The sequence below is a fragment of the Nestor notabilis genome, unplaced genomic scaffold (genome assembly GCF_000696875.1).
Source record: "Nestor notabilis isolate BGI_N333 unplaced genomic scaffold, ASM69687v1 scaffold10280, whole genome shotgun sequence".
In the NCBI taxonomy this organism is placed as follows: Eukaryota; Metazoa; Chordata; class Aves; order Psittaciformes; family Psittacidae; genus Nestor; species Nestor notabilis.
Window position 1 is genome coordinate 31124 of NW_009912456.1, and position 17232 is coordinate 48355.

The 17232-nt window shown below is 38.5% G+C and overlaps 1 protein-coding gene across 1 annotated transcript in view; it reads right to left on the reverse strand.

The window, feature by feature from the left end:
- The window catches only part of PGM5 (phosphoglucomutase 5), a gene marked incomplete at both ends in the record, with an annotated part of 43333 nt that extends 27535 nt beyond the window's left edge, over window positions 1-15798 (reverse strand). The window contains 6 exons of the mRNA XM_010019533.1: window positions 5869-6023; window positions 6920-7110; window positions 8475-8600; window positions 11414-11560; window positions 14053-14215; window positions 15770-15798. Coding sequence (XP_010017835.1) covers window positions 5869-6023; window positions 6920-7110; window positions 8475-8600; window positions 11414-11560; window positions 14053-14215; window positions 15770-15798 — 811 coding nt within the window. The remainder of the gene's footprint in view (window positions 1-5868; window positions 6024-6919; window positions 7111-8474; window positions 8601-11413; window positions 11561-14052; window positions 14216-15769) is intronic.
- Window positions 15799-17232: the final 1434 nt, after the last annotated feature.

Consider the following 17232-nt stretch of genomic DNA (forward strand, 5'->3'; position numbering starts at 1 on the left):
TCCAGAACAGCACTTGTCCTTCAGCTCCATCTAATTTAAAAACTGCTTGTACGTGACAGGGACTCAGTTTGACAGAGGTGTCTTAAAAAATTCACAGCAAGCCTATTCCAGATAAGAGAAAGTGAGACTGACTTATCCTACTGAAGAAAGATAAAAAGTGAGGTCACAACTGGCATAACTTGAACAAATCACAGTCACAGAGGGAATGCAGTATCCTCCATGTAGAAAGATGTATTTATAACTTGGAGAAGTCTATGTTGGAAAAATTCCTTAATTTGCCTCTCTAGTTCTTCCAGGTAGGAATGAGAGACATAAGCAAACTGACCTAAGCAGAGGATGAAAAAAGGACCTCTTTTAGGCAGTCTCTAACAAACAGCCAACTCTTTATTTCTTATTTCTTACAATGAAGTAAAAACTGGAGCAATGTTGCTCCTCTCTAAACAGTAAGAGAAAGCAACCCACCTACTAATAATGAGTAAGCAGAAATCCACCCTTTGCCTTTGCCGTAACTGGGCAAACTTTGTTAGGTAGCTGGACAAAACAATTGTAAGACGACAGTTGAATTAGTATTTTTCATCCTGTCTTTGTGTCATTCATTGATGCTTATAACGTTTGAGGCTCCTGTCTCAAAGGAGCAAGCATACAGAGGCACACAGAAGGCAAAGAAGGAGCAGGCAACAGGAGGGGACAGGAAACTGAAGAGAAGGAGGCAAAAGGAAGGAACTGGAGGATGAGGCAAGAGGGGGCAACAGTGGGAGAAGGATGAGACAGCAGAAAACAGGAAGCAAAAGGAGAGGGGGAGGCAACAGGAAGAAGAAGAAGACAGCAAGAGGAGGCAACAGGAGGCAAGCAAGAGGAGGAAGATGAGAAGGCAACTGGAGGAAAGAGGAAGAGGAAGAAGACTTTGAAGAAAAGCAGCAGGAACCGGATCAGTAAGAGATTAGAAAAGAGGAAGAGAGGGAAGAAGACAGGAAGGTAATAAATAAAAAGAACGAAGATGAACAAAATCAGGAGGAAGTATCTAGCAAAAGAATAGAAGAAATAAAAGCTGGAAGAAAAAGAGTAGAGGAGAAAAAGGGGGAAAAGAAGTAGCAGAAGGAACAGGTGGAAGAAGAACAGGAAGCCTAGGAGAAGTAGCTGGACTCAATGACCTCAGGGGTCTTTTCCAACCTAAATGATTCTATGGTTCCATAATTTAAGCAAAGTTTCTTGCTCTGCTTCAGACAAAATGGACACTACTCTGAACTAGTACTATGATTTTAAGTTTCCTGCTGCCAGGGTCAGCCTCCTTCCTTGCACCCAAGGCAGCTTGTTTAGAGCTCATCACATCTCTGCCCTTCTGCATGAACACAAGTCAGAACACTGTGTCCCCGCAGGCTTCCTTAAAACCTGAGTCTAGCTGACCATATAGTAAATGGACAATCAGAGACAGTACACTGACGTGTTGAAGTTGCATTAAAAGATAGGCTACCAGATGTAAATTGGCAGGGTTCTGCAAGGTAAGGTGCTTAGATTTTTCTCAAGATGAGTATAATCAAAGCACCCACATGCTGTTGAAATGACCTGGCCATAGAAACAAGGTACCAGATAATGCTAGACACCGTAGTATTCTCTCAACAACTCTCTTCACATACTGAGTCGACCACTATTTTCCACAACCACTCAGCTTCATAACTCCTACAGAAATAAATTCTGTTCACCCTTGTGATTCTCACTAGCTAACATCTCAGTATTTCATTTCCTTTCCTGTTATGCAGACATCAGATAAATCAGAATACAATGATACTAAAAAAGAATAGTTTGTTGAACAGGGTACATAGCTTTGCATTCCCCAAAAGAAAAAGAACACCAACCTAAGGGTACATATCACTAAAGAATTGAAGTCTGGAGACATACTGGCACAGTCCTGTTGACGTTGGAGCGTACTGAAGCAGATGTTTCCTGTCAAGTGTTACCTCTCCCTACAGTACATACTAGTATATTCCACCAGCCACTTCAAGCAAACACATGTAAATGTTAAAGATCTTGGGTGAATTCTCTTGTAATCCACTGCTCCATTTGTTAGTGCTGTATTCCTAAGCAACATTTAGAGTCCTGTGGATTATTGTTTCCCTCTGTTTAAGTGTAAAAATGCTCCTTGAAGAGCTACAAAACAACACACCACCATGCACACAAAGGAAAAAACATCAGATTTTTAAAATCCTTTCTTTCAAGCACTATGTATGAGTTTATTTATATAGCTAAGGAAAAGCTCTAGTTCAATGATTCAGGCTAAACTGTGGACACACAATATAGACAGACCATAAGAGGCGATTTTCAAATGCTCTCTAGCACAGACTTCAGGAGAGAGACCCATGACCTCCAGAGACAGTAGCCAAGTGGACACGAATTGATCCAATTCCCTCACATGAGAGCTACTCATATTACCAAGGTCCAGAAGCAGGCGAAAAGAGACAGCTGGGTACACTACAATAAGAAGATCCATTTTGTAGACACAAATCGAATTACACCTTTCAGACAATAGCAGGGCTCTGATGACTGAAGAAGTGTTATGCCAGAGACACTGTGATGACACTATCAAATACAATGAAGTGTTTCCAGCAGAATTCAGCTTTCTCTCACGAAAAAAAAGATCCTTTAGACCATCATTATCTCTGTTTCCCTACTCCAGTAACATCCATTGGGAAAAGATTTTCAAACACTTTAATTTTTCATGGACTAGTGACTGTATTACTAAATCCTAGTTAGGTGTGCTTGAAGTTAGTATTTCCTATCTTCTTCAGGAAGACCAACGAATAGAACCTAAGTTTCTTTTGCTAGGCACCATTTCTGCTATCCTACTGCACCTACTGTTACAAATGTTGACATGCCATTTTCAATCATTTTTACTTTAACATGATTTCTCTATTTTCTAGTGTTAGAACAAAATGCAGAAATAAGGAATATTGTCACTCAACAGCACAGCAGAAATCTCTGTTTAAGTACAACTGGTTTTTAAGTACTCTGTTTAATTAAATGCTTTCTCTCCCTTGTTAATCAAGTGTTGTTCTTATTCTTGTCCATACTATTACATGATGTAGATAACAGCTGGCCTTTTCCTTCATTTATTTCTTTAAATTCACTAACAAAGAAGACTTTTCTAAGTATTTTTAAACAATCATTCCCATCTTTGTCAGTGATATGGACAGTGGGATTGATGCACCCTCAGCAAGTTTGCTGACAACACCAAGCTGTGTGGCTCGGTTGATACGCTGGAGGGAAGGGATGCCATCCAGAGGGAATGGACACGCTTGAGATGTGGCCAGTGCCAACCTCATGAAGTCCAAAAAAGTGAAGTGCAAGGTCCTACACCTGGATTGGGGCAATCCCAGGCACAGCTACAGGTTGGGTGAAGAACAGATTCAGAGCAGCCCTGCGGAGAAGGACTTGGGGGTGTTGGTCAATGAGAAACTGAACATGAGCTGGCTCTAGTGTGCGCTTGCAGCCCAGAAACCAACCGTATCCTGGGCTGCATCCAAAGGAGGGTGACCAGCAGGTCAAAGGAGGTGATCCTGCCCCTCCACTCTGCCCTCATGAGACCCCATCTGCAGCACTGCATCCAGCTCTGGGGCCTCCAACACAAGAGGGACGTGGACCTGCTTGAGTGAGTCCACAGGAGGGTTATGGAGATGATCAGGAGGCTGAAGCACCTCTGCTATGGAGACAGGCTGAGAGAGTTGGGCTTGTTTAGCCTGGAGAAGAGAAGGTTCAGGGGACACCTTACAGTGCCTAAAGGGGGCTTACAGTAAATCCAGAGAGGAGCTTTTTACAAGGGTAGGTAGTCACAGGACAAGGGGAATGGCTTTAGATGGAACAAGGGTAGATTTAGATTAGATACAAGGAAAAAATTCTTCACTGGGAGGGTAGTAAGACACTGGCAGAGGTTGCCCAGAGAAGCTGTGGATGCCCCATCACTGGCAGTGTTTAAGGCCAGGCTGGGGCTTTTGTGCAACCTGGTCTAGTGGAGGATGTCCCTGCCCATGGCAGGGGGTTGGAAGTAGATGATCTTTAAGGTCCCTTCCCAGCCAAAGTATTGTATGATTCAATGATTAAAAGTGACCTTAAGAACTACTAACTGTGATTTCAGAACTAAGCTGGGCTCTTCAGTGAGTGAGTTCGACACTGGCACTTCTAAATTAAGCAGATTATGTAATTTTGGCCACCAAAGCATGAGAATGTCTGGACAACATCATGGTATTTTTACAGAAAATTAGAATTTTGTACTGTCATGTGTGTAAATGAGTCACAAAACAAAAGTGACCAACTCTGAAAACATGTAGCTTTAAAATCTAAAAAAAAGACAACTGCAAAATGGAAGAAAAAAAAAATTCAAGTGTCCTGGATACAGTCTGCAAACATCATAATAATAAACGTTTGTAAGAATGGTTGGGAAAATATTTATATCCTTCCATCATTATCAATTGCTCAGTTTTATTTAATAATCAGACTTAGCTACACAGAACTAAATAAGGCAGTCATCACCATGAGACAATCTGTGCTCAGAAGGTCAAGCAAACATTGTCAAGAACATAATTCAAATAGCCACAGTGTTATTGAAGGAGACTTCAGAACATTCATACATTCTGACATATTTACTGAACTTTAAGGAAAAAAGACAGAAAAACGTATTTAATGTCACAGTTTCTTCAAGTCTTCCAGGAATGCAGACATCCTAGGGTTTATATCCAAAAATGAGCCTCTACTATTTTACACAGTATTTCAAAATAACGGTAGCTTCCACTTAAACAATGAGATTTTCAGATCTCTAAACAGAATAAACAAATTACTGCAAACCCTGACCTAATGTTAAACTAGACCATCTACCTACAACTAAGTAATAGTTCTCTGAAGACTTTGTCAAGTGTTAAAGGAAGCTGCTACCTCTGAATTTAGTAACTTTAGAAATGTCCTGATTAGGGAAGCACCTTAGTACCCTTGTTTTTCCAAGAGCAACCATCCATTCCATACAAGCTACATTTCGCTTTGAAATTACTGTTTCCTGATTAAACACAATTAACAGGGCAAGAGGTCATTCTTATATTAGTAAAGCTATGCAACCAGATCAACATTGAGATACAACTTACGCAGTGAATGTTCTTCCACACAAAATATGTAAAACAATAATACTTAGCTTAATCCTCTTATGCCAATCTTTACAGAAAATGTAGGCCTGGATGAGACTTGTTCAAAATTCATCTGCTAACCCAGGATGTATATCAGCAAGTCTCTTAAGAGCAGACTGGACTTGTCAGAAATAGCTTTAGGCATACTTTTAACCTGCCCTGAAACTGGGAATGGATTTCATGACTGCCTGCAGTCTCCTGTGGGACATTTTCTATCATAATAGATGATATATTTCAATGGTTTAAAGTAAGGGGGAGGGCTGGTAGTTTTTGTTTTGTTGTTAGTTTGTCTGTTTTTTTTAAGGCTTGTTTAGTTCTGAATTAGTACTTTATCTGTTTTAAACTTCCATGAATTTCAAAAAGGGCTGCTCCATCAGGCTGTAAATAATTATTTACTACAAAAAAGAGTAAAGTTATTTAGAAAAGGAATTTCAAGTCAAGTATTTGAAGGCTAAGAAAGATTTATCCTATTTATTTCTTTTCCAGGCTGTATTAACCTATTTTCATCTAAGTAAAGGTTGGTAAAATTAATTTAGGTAAGATCAAAATACGGTCAGAACTCGTTAAAACAAAAAAGCACATAAGGACTGTGAAAATTAGAAGCTCTTATGAAAAGACTTCACAATTTTGGAATTGCTACATCGTACAAAACAGAGAGGTATCTAATGTAATGACCAAGGTGATACAAACAAATGTTTCATCTTACTTGTCCAGGGCTGTGCTGGTAGGCATGCTCCTGCCAAATCCTCGGACACCCATATGACAAAAGTATGGAATGCAAGACAGATGGGCAGCAATTATAGCCAATGAATCTGACGCATTAACAAAGAAACCGTTTTGGCCAAGGATCATGTAGCGGTCCTGGAGAAGAAAACAAAATCAAATAAGCATCTTAAATACCATGTTTTGGGGTGTGGTAATTTCTTTTATTAGACCTACTGTAGGCAGGGGGAAAAAGAACAGTCTTGCATGCCTCTTCAAGCAGGATAATTTACTGGCATTACCCCAGCAGGTTTATAATCTTACTGTCACACCATCACTCCCTCCAGCCTTGCAAATCAAAGCTCCAGATCAGACCCTAGCTTCAGTCTCCTACATGACACTTCAGTAGGTCTATTCCTGCCAGGGAATGCTTCTGTACGAGAATATTTTTGCCAATGGCATGCACTATATGGGGAATAGGAGGGTGTTTTGTGTTTACCGATAACAGAAAACAGCTTCTGTTCTTCAGAACCTTTTCATCTTTCTCCCACCCTGTCTGGACAGAAAGTTATTTCTGTAGCACTCTGCTATTTATAATGCTAATAATAAGACATAAAAAAGAACTCTAAAACAAACAGCGATTATGATTCACTGCTTTATTTAGCTAAAAAAATCCCTCAATTTATACTGTTAACCAAAAAGGACTTAACTTAGTTACTACTTACTGTGTCAAGTCCGTATTACATATATATGCTGTCTCTTCCTAATCAGGGAATAAAAGTGTTACAACACTACAAGATAAAACCAGCCTAATATTTAAAGCATTCTCATTCTTGATTCAAATCCTGCTTGATTTGCAGTCATCTGCAGAGACAAATTACAACATATGTGTCTGATTTACGGGCTGCAAATGCTATATCATCTGTACCTGACAGTAACACCACTTTCAGCTTCGACGGCTTACTGAAAAGCAAATAAATTATACTTACATGTCCCACATCTGACCCCAGACAAACCAACTACAGTGAAACCTCCAGACAGATCAAAATACTTACTCCGTCAGCATCAAAAGCAGCTCCAAATCCATACTCGCCACCTCTCATAGCCTCCAGCAAGGCAGTTGCATATGTTAAATTGGGATCAGGAGGTTGTCCACCAAAATCCTCCAGAGGAATACAGTTTATGGCAGAATTTGCAGGGGCTCCCAATTCATCACACAGGATTCTTCTCACATAAGGTCCCATAACTGCAAAACCAGAAACCTGCCATGCAGTCGCAAAAGCGTATGCTTGACACTCAAATTTTTCACAGCACCATGGAGACTTGATACAGAACATACTTTGAGCAATTCTATACATCTGTCCTAGCAACAAAACCCAAACTACCATTTCAAAGAGGAGTGTGTGATTGCCTCCCAGTAAACATCAATTAGCAATTCAGCACTAAAAAAACAGTTTCCCACTAGTGGAAGTACAAAAGTAATCACTGTATGGTGAAAGATGCAAGTTTTATTTACCCATTATTAAGTAAAAAAGTTACCATACACATAGACAGTCTTTCTCACTAGAAGAAAAATAAGATGTTATTCTATGTGCCCTGGAATGCAAACAACAGTTTAACACATAATAGCAAGGAAAGTAAACAGTAAGGGAATAAAAACGGGAAATACTCTTACCTCAATATTCCAATTCATGTTAAAATTACAATAGGTTTGTCCACCGAAGAATTTTACCACATTTTAGTTACTACCATGTAGATAATAAATAAAAACTTCCTCAAGACTAACTTCAAAATAACTTCTTTATTTTATTAAAGATACAGCCAACCAAGACCCCAGCTCATGCTGTTATATAGAATGACCATTATTTGCATTTGTCAGCTGAAGGGACTGTTAACAACTGACTGAGCTCTCTGCATCTCCGAGGCAGGTGTGAACAGGTCACTCAGAGGAAAAAAGAATCACACCATGGTGCTCTCTCTTTCTCCTACCTTACTGCCAAATCTTGCTACCTGGAGAAACTGTAATGTGAGGTAAAACTATATAAGAAATGCGCTCAAGAAAATGTAGGTGCTAGTTCTGTAAAATTACAGTAAAAAGTAATTCAGGTTCATACCAAAAGTACACTCCTGACAAACTACTCTTTTCTATGTCAGTGTTAAACTATGAACACTTACAGGCATAAAAGCGTATTTCAAAGGCGCAGAGCTAAAACCAACTTTGGAAGACAGTTTGTCCACATACACGTTGTCCTCTCTAGTGTTCACTACATCTCATCCAGAAAGCCTTTAGATGTTATGCCACAATGAACGACAAGCCCCAGTTGTCCTTGGTAGATTGCTCCAGTGGTTATTCACTGTTACCCATAGGCCTTCACTTCTTCACCAAGAAAGATAAACATCTTTGCCTAATAAGGGACCTAGCCAGTTGTTAAGTTTGCTCTTGTTACTAGCATAATGTTCAAATCCTTTCTTATTACCCTTAACCTTACTAAAAACTCTGACTTTTATAAGCTGTACTTTTATTGGGCAACTATTGTAGTGTACGGTCTTTATCGGGAAGCTATTGCAGTGTACCTACAATTTCGTCCTGATAACAGCTTAAGTTCATACCTCCATTCATGGCATCAATCCTTATTTTGATCTGGTTGGGTCCAGTCAGCAAATTTCTGATAGCATTGAAGTCAAAGATATTTCGAAGGAGATTGAGGTAGATATCCACAGAATCCACAATTTCCACTACAAAAATTATGTAGGAAAAAATCACTACAGTTTGCACATGGGAAAATACCTGCTGAAGCACACTTCCACCAGCCACACAACTCCATTAAAATCAAAGCATGCAACCTCCACGTAACATGGAGCCCATAGAAGCAAAGTCAAAGACTTACTGGTTTCAGTGTGACCACCATCAAACTTTAAGCCTTGCAAAAATCAACAGTTTTGCGTGCTAAAGGACTGCAGAGATAATTTAAGTTGACACTTCCTATTTCACTGAAAACATTCATGAGAATACAATATATCAAAGTAAACTCTATTTGTCACTCACTAAATCACTGAACATCTTTTCAAGCTAAAAAAGTGTATTCTCAAAGGATGGAAGATGTCTATGATGTTGAAGCCACATGTTCTATTCTTCTACCTGACAGCACTGCATCTGCAGGATACATCAGGAGAGACATACAGACTATTCTTCACAATTCTGGCAGCTGGAATATGTGTCTTCAGTTTGTTGTCAATCTACCATTATACTTCTGCATTTTGTATACCACTGATTTAAAAAAGCTAGGCTCAGATACAACAGCTGGTTTTAGCTAAGTTCATGATAATTTGAATTTTAAATTCAAAAAGCAGAGAGCTACAATCTTTTCAGTTCTCTCGAATGTAAAACCTCAAATTAAAATGAAAGTAAGTCAGTCTGTCATAATGTTACAAACAACTGTTAAAAAACATGCTCCTCAGTCACCTTCGAAGGTATTACTTTTCCTGATTAAATTAAAAACCATATGTTATACAAATATCTTCTTATCTGGTTAAATGAATATCTTGAAATATCATATTTACAAGTTACATTATAACTTAGAAGACCAGCCAGGTTTGCTCAGAAACACTGACCTTGTGCTAATTCTCTTCTTTAGGATAACATGAAAATGACACAGACATTCATTGAGCCTGAGAAGAACACTTAGAATAGATCACAACAGTACACTTGACTGGAGAAACAAACAAAAAAAAAGGGTTCTCAAGGCTAAAAAACAGCCCATAAAACCTATTTGGAAATTAGTTAATTCTATGGTGTATGTTGAAAGTCTCAAGGATTCACTAAAATTACACTACTGTATATCTTCTATGCCTTGCTCCCAACAATGTTTAAGTAGGCTCTAAGTTTTGCATATATGAAAAAATGCCTCAACTTCAGTGAAGCTGCTCACATATGTTAAGATAAACTACATGTAGGATTAAAGCCTGAAACTTATTTTAGCTCCTGCCAAACCCAACTGGTTTACTCTCAGTTGCTTCAATACCCCTGTAGTCTTGATTCATACAACTGAAAAATTTGGTTAGTTCATACAACTGAAAAAGTAGAAGTTTTAAACATATCGGAATTATTTTCATTCTTTCTGCACTTTTATTCTGCATTCAGGCCTGTGTAAACTATGATTATTCATGTACTTATAAGCCAATTACACTGCTTCACTAGGGATCCCTGGCAGTTCTGCTGTACCAGGATGATGTACTCTGGGAAGAGATGATTGGGAAATGATTTTTCCTTAGAAAAACATTCAGACAAATTGCAATTATTTTAAACCTATTTTCATACTACCTTTAGGGCAAAGAGGGGTACTTCAATTTCATTTAGAAAAATACAATTTGCAGAGATTAAAAAGTTGAAAAAGCAAAATTTTAAACTGTGGCGATCACATCGTTCCAGAGCAGTGCTGGAGCTGAACTTTCTTTGCTTTTTGTTTGCCTAAGAAGCCAAACATGTTCTTTGCCATAACAATAATAATAAAAAAAATTCATCATAATTAAACATTTTTTTAAATGAAAACTTTATTTATCAGAATGTATTTTATCTCAAAATATAAAGCTTCTGTGGAAAACAAACTAGCATTAATTTTAGGACATTAGGAATGAGTTAGAGTTCTTGAGACCGCACAGTTTTACAGTATGTGAAATGTCTGGACCCCTTCCTTTGCTTTTGACTCCTTCAGGACAAAATGGCTGCCTTAGCTCATTTTAACCCAAGTATAGGCATAAAAGTATTCACACCTTTACAATGAAACGTGTTTAAGCACTCCCTTTACATTTGGAGTCACTAGATGTGTATTGCCTTACACATCCCACAACTTTTCAGAAAGTGTTAGAAAAGAATGAAGGGGGCCTACAAGGATGCTGGAGAGGGACTCCTCATTAGGAACTGTAGTGGTAGGACAAGGGGTAATGGCTTTAAACTTAAACAGGGGAAGTTTAGGTTAGATATAAGGAAGAAGTTCTTTACAGTGAGGGTGGTGAGGCACTGGAATGGGTTGCCCAAGGAAGTTGTGAATGCTCCAACCCTGGAGACGTTTAAGGCCAGGCTGGACAGAGCCTTGGGCGACATGGTTTAGTGTGAGGTGTCCCTGCCCATGGCAGGGGGGTTGGAACTAGATGATCTTAAGGTCCTTTCCAACCCTAACTATTCTATGATTCTATGATTCTAACTGCGAGTCTCACAAACACTTTTGTCGATTAAGACTTCCATGAGCAAACCACTCCTAATCAAAAAATGTTCGTGTTTGGTGTTCAACTACTAGCAAACCTAAGCACAAATATCTGGCAAAGGTATTTGGCTAAACGATAAGGCCTCTTTCACTTAAAAGGCTGTAACTCAGCTTTCTTACATGCAAAACAAAAGCAACACTTACCTCTATGCCTAATATTTTGATAACTTGTAGTAAGGCATCATAAAAAAATAAAGGTATGTTTAAATAATTACCCATTATCATTCTGCATCAGTTCTAATATTTAGAATCAATGGATGTAGCATGAATAAAAGCACGTGTTGATACCTCTGAAAGGCTTGAATTTGTTCTCCAGATCAAATTCTTGTCTTCCTAGGCGTGACAAATCAACTCTGAGATCAGGACAAATGGCATATTCCTCCAAAGTTTTGCTGATTTGATAGATTTTTTCTGAAACGATATCTGGAGCAGGTCCTGTAAGAAAAAAAAATGTGGTGGGTAATTTTTATTAAATGAAGGTTCCCTACTTAAAAAGTGAGTGCTATAATGAAAAGTTTTCTGAATATATCTGAGTTATTAAGGAATAAACCCAAAGAAAGAACTATGGTAAATGAAGTCTGTTCTTTCAGTGTTAACACAGGTTTAAAATATCTGTTGAAAAAATGTAACCTGGAAATATACTGCATTACTTGCAACATTTTGATTCACAAAGACTATTCAACTCAATCATTATCCACAGCAGGGTGGTGAGGGAAGCTAAAAACCCACAGCCACCCTTCTTTGGGTTTACTGCTCAAAGACTAACATTTTTTGTTCTACATGGAGTCTCGACATATACATTAAAGGAAAGCCTGTCTTCAGCTGCAGTTTCTGGTGTTTCATAGGGCTTCCTGCAAATGCACACTTGTAAAGGTGAGACAGCTTTGGGTTTCATATTATTTCATTAGATATAATTGTCACTTTTAAAAGTCCTAGCATTTTGACAGTGGTGTTCTATTGCAGTTTTCCTTCAATGGCTTAATGAAATGTATCTTCGTTAGAATTCAAAATATCTTAATTGCTTAACAAGCAATTATGACCTGAAGCAGTTATGTCATTCAGAAACAGAAATCACATCTTACTTGTGCATTACTTTTACTGCCAAATCCTGAAGACTGGCTCTATTTTTAAAGATTTATTGTCAATCAAGGAAGAGCTGCAGACTTGATGCAAACATTACCAGATGAGCTATGCCATATGCAGTGTGAGTGTTGAGCCTGAGTTACAACAAGGAGCGTTTCTGGGCCGCACTTCCACTCTGAAAAATTACTTTGTTTATTCTTTTATATGATCTCTCACCTATTCCAAAGCCTCTGTCTGTCTTTCCAGTGCCAACTTCCCACTCCTCTGTAGAGCTAGTATAATCAGTGCAGCTTTGCCATGTCAATTAGGGTGTTCCATCTCAGATACATTGAACCGGATGGCCTCATTTAACTCTTTATTTGGCTTAGAAAACGACTTCTTACTTATCCAATCCAAACCCATCCAAGGGGTGGCTTTCATTAGTTCCAAATCATTCTTGATAGATGGATGTACCGTCTACTAATATTGCCAGCTAAAGAGATCCAACAGTGTTGCTCTGCATTATCTCCTGTATCTATAGAAACAAACCGCTTCTGCCTAGACTGGATCTGCAAAATAGACTGAGCACAGCAACAACAGCCTTCCCTAGGGGCTTGTCATGGTGCCTAACCATTCTTTCAAAAACCTTGCCTAATAATGAACCTACATTTTCTCAGCTGCAACTTAAACCAACTACTTCTCATTACATCCCTGCCGATTATCATACATAACTGACCCTTGTAACCTGTGCTTGAGGAGTGTTTCATATTTAAAGCCTAATAGCCTGTTTGAATTTTCTTCAGAAAGGCAAAGCACATTAAAAAGAATGCCCCACCAACTGTTAACCATTAATCAAACAGAGTCTAGGTATATACGGTATTTTAAAGTTTATAGAGTGCTAATGCATCTAACAGTTTGGCTCTGGTATGACAGTGCTGTGACCCCGGCTTTCTCACTGTCTGACCTTACACAGTCCCTTTAATCTCTCTGGGATTCAAGCCTATTCAGTTTATAAAATCACACAGGTTTAACCACGCACATTTTTCAATTAAACAAGGAACTGGAGAGAGCATCCCCTTCTCAAGTTCATCCACCTTCAAAATGGGGAAGGAAACATTATTTTAGAAGCACGTTCAGTTTTTTTCAGATGGAAAGCACTCTCTACATGTGTGAGGTACACAAGATGTTTTATGGGTGTACGCAGATCTGTAACATAAAACATAATGTATAACATACCTACATATGGTAGTTTGCCAATTTTGGAAAACAAGACAGTAGCTATATACAGAACTCCCATTATTCAACAGTGTAATTGCAATAGTTAAAATGGTACAACCTTCTCCCTCAGTAAGAGCAGTTATTTCCTGGGCAAACATGGAAAATGCTTCCTTCCATACAAGCCAATGAGTTACACTGCTTACAGCACTTCTGAAACCACAAGCTTGAAAGTAAATGCCAAGAGGAGCAACACAGTAATATGAGCACAACAGAGCTCCCTCATAGGCATCTTTATAAAAGGATCAGAACTGTTACAATGACCTGGCAGGCTACACAAAATGCTATAAAAATGGGATGGCAAACTTCTTGTTTATAGAAATCTTACAGCTACCACAAAGACTTTCAATGAACATTGAATGCTTATTGTACAGACCCATGTAAAAAAATACACTCCTATTACTGAAAAAAATACAAATAAAAATTTATATGTTTATGTTCTTCATAGGTTTACCAGAATAAACGAAAAACACACAGTTGCAGTCAGCTATTTATCCTTGTCAGCATATTTTCATCTGTCCTGGTTTAAACCACAACATCATCATACCAAGATGCAATGTTACAATGTGTTATTAAAGAAACAACCCTACCTCCATTGGCAACCTCGAACTTGACTCCAAACTCTCCTCCGGGTCCCCCAGGACTGTGGCTAGCTGTTAAAATAATTCCACCAGCTGCTTTGATCTTTCGGATGATACATGAAACAGCAGGTGTGGATAAGATACCGTTCTGTCCAATAACCAATCTGCCGATCTAGGTGGAAAAGGAAGTCAAAGTACTCTGAATGGTACTAGACTTTTGAAAACTAGTAAGTAAACACACGAACACACATACATATAGGTATACATAAATCGGATAGAAATTGTAACATCCTAGAATGGAAGTTATTCTTTTGCAGAGAAGTATACATACATGAGTTGGTTGCATGCTAATCTGGAGCACTGACAAAAAATACTGTTATCCTGGCACATTTAATCCCAGTAGCCTGTATACTGACACTAAATCAAAAGCACAGCCGTGGCAGTGATTTGCAAAGCTCCCATGCATAGCATTGGGCTATGATCTTGCTACGAAACCCTTTCACGTATCCCCACAAAACAGTAAATCCCCCCAGATATCAATATAGTTTAGGGCTGACTGTTTGGATGCAGTTTGCAGGGTTGGGGCTTTAACTAGCATAAAAGAGAACACCCAACAAATTGCCTTTCATGGAGCAGCCTTTCAGTCAAATCACACATTTCATTACATACTAGAACCTGTAGTCTCTGTGAGTCACATCTCTGTTACCAAGATATCCTTGGATGTCCTTCCCTAAGGAAAGTACTACTCCTCCTTCAGCCACCAGTAACTCCTTGGCTATTCCAGATGAAAAGGGTGTGTTTTCCAGGTCACAGCTGAGCAGGGGAAGTTCCCACCATTCTTAAAGTGAACAAATGTTTTCAGGTGACGTTATTAAACACTGACTCAATGTGTTTGGTATTATGTGCAGTTCCACAGCAAGGTTCCAATTTCAAAACCTTGCCTTCATCCTCTACACAGATACTAGTTTCAGCTTAACATAAATAATCTAGGAGCCAGCCAAGAAACATATTTACGAAGAAATACAAAAGAGTTCCAGTTCCTGGGAAACAGGCAGATACAAAAAAGAGGAGGGGAGAAGGGGAAGTTAGTGTCACAGATCAGCACTGAGGCAGCTGCACACGGAGCTTAAAAGGATACTTACAAAGTTGGAGGGGGGGGGGTTATATCTTCACTTAAAAAAAATACAGCTAACACACAAACCCCATACACACACTACTCAGTAGTAGTTTAGGAAGGGGCAGTGTGTGCAGAATACTGAATCCTTCTCACTCATCTAAAAGCAGACTGGGAATTCAGCCTCAGGTTTCCTTCTCTAGTTTGAGAGAGATTTAATAGATCTACTGTCTGTGTGGCAAAGCAACGGTTCAGGAGGTGTCACTACCTGCCTGATTTCTGTAAAAATCTGTTTCTTCATACACAGATGACCTTCTGGGGCCAGTGCTTGTGTAAGGCCCTTAATGGTTATTTAGGAGTTTCAAATAATTTCAGAAAAACAAAGGATTAATGGATGATTTATTTAGCCTGGTTTGTGAACTATTTTAATTAAAATAAAAATATAAAAAAAAAATCTCCATTGAAATTATCAACTTCTAAAGTAATCACAAGTTACTTTCTTGATAACCCTCACTAAGCATGAGCAATGTTAGACATTTATCTTTCACTGAGAATTACAAGATCCGCCTTTCTGCTTTTAAATTTAAAAAAAAAATGTGCAGAACAACGCGCTCCATTAGCTGAGAGCTCTACCTCAAGATCTGGTGATAGGAGACTGTCTACCTTGTTCTCTCTTTACAGCTTTTGTGGGTAATTTTGAAGCCTATGGATTGCTAGAAACCAGGAAAGCTATAAAAATTGGAAGTACAGTTCATGGAAAATCTTCCAAGGTTCATTTGACTTGCTCTTGTTACTACTGGCACATGTTATGTTTCACTGTCTTTTTTATTCCCACGCTAGAACAATTCTCAGGGAAATGAAAGAAAATGAAAAGAAAAAAAAAAAGTTAAGAAACAAATAATTTTGTTCTATTATAATGAAAACATTTTCCAAGGAAAACAATACCCTTTCCAGGGGAGAGAAAGGTAAATTAGCAAAATCCACATTTTCTGCGTCTGTTTCAAAACACTATTTTAAAGCAGTGCTTCCACTGACATGATCAGTCAGTTGCTGAGAGTGGAGCATAGATACAGTTAACACATACACCACACAGCCGAACCTCATTTCTGCTCAAAACAGTGGTATTAAACAATTCTGTTTCCTGTTTATACCATGTCTCGCAAGACTCTTGTATTTATGCTGTCATTTAACCATTATTGCCAGTTGTTCTAAAGCGCTAGAAAAAACGCAGAACACTGGGAAATAGACTTTAACAAACTCTCTTTCAGTCTATACAACAGTTCCCATGTACCTTCATTATGGAAAAAAAAAAGCATGATGAAAGTAACTACTGAAAATATGTGTTTTGAATATTGTCTCTCCCTTTTTTGAACTATGAAGCATTTAGAAAGCTAGAACAGTGACTCAATCTTCCAAATACAGCTGTCAGAAATGGGTGCCAGCTCTTGAAACAGTATTGTGTATGGGTAAGCAAAAGGAAGATGACAGGAATTACGTTTTGCAAAATGCTTCAAAAACACAACACTGAATCTGTCTAGAAGTACTCCAGTGTAAATGCCTTTTTGCATATAGGCTTATCATGTTCTCGGTAACTCTTAATCTAAACTAGTGAGGTTTAGATTTTTGCCTCCATGCACACCTAAATGTTCTTTAAAGTAGAATACTTACTCAGAATGCACAGACTACCTGGCACTATCTCTTCACTGTATTTTCTTTTTTCACCTGTTCAACATGTGTTGCACAAACCAGTTTCCCATTTTTGTGATGTGAATTTGCTTTGCCTTCTGCATTTTTCACAAGGCTATTATTTCTATACTACTTGGAAATACTACTTATTATACTAATTTCCATACTATAGAAATAGTGCAATATTTAGCATTCTACATTAAGGAGCTGAAAGAGAAATTACGTGCATGATACACATATTTTATTTGCAGTGACCACTGCAAAGAGCTTCACCTTACGTGAAGGTCTCCAGTGCTTTTACAGAACATCCTGAGGACAGTGCAGACCTTAGAAATGTACACACATGTTACCTATCTTCCTCAGCTCTCTTCATTTCAGTGGCAAGAATG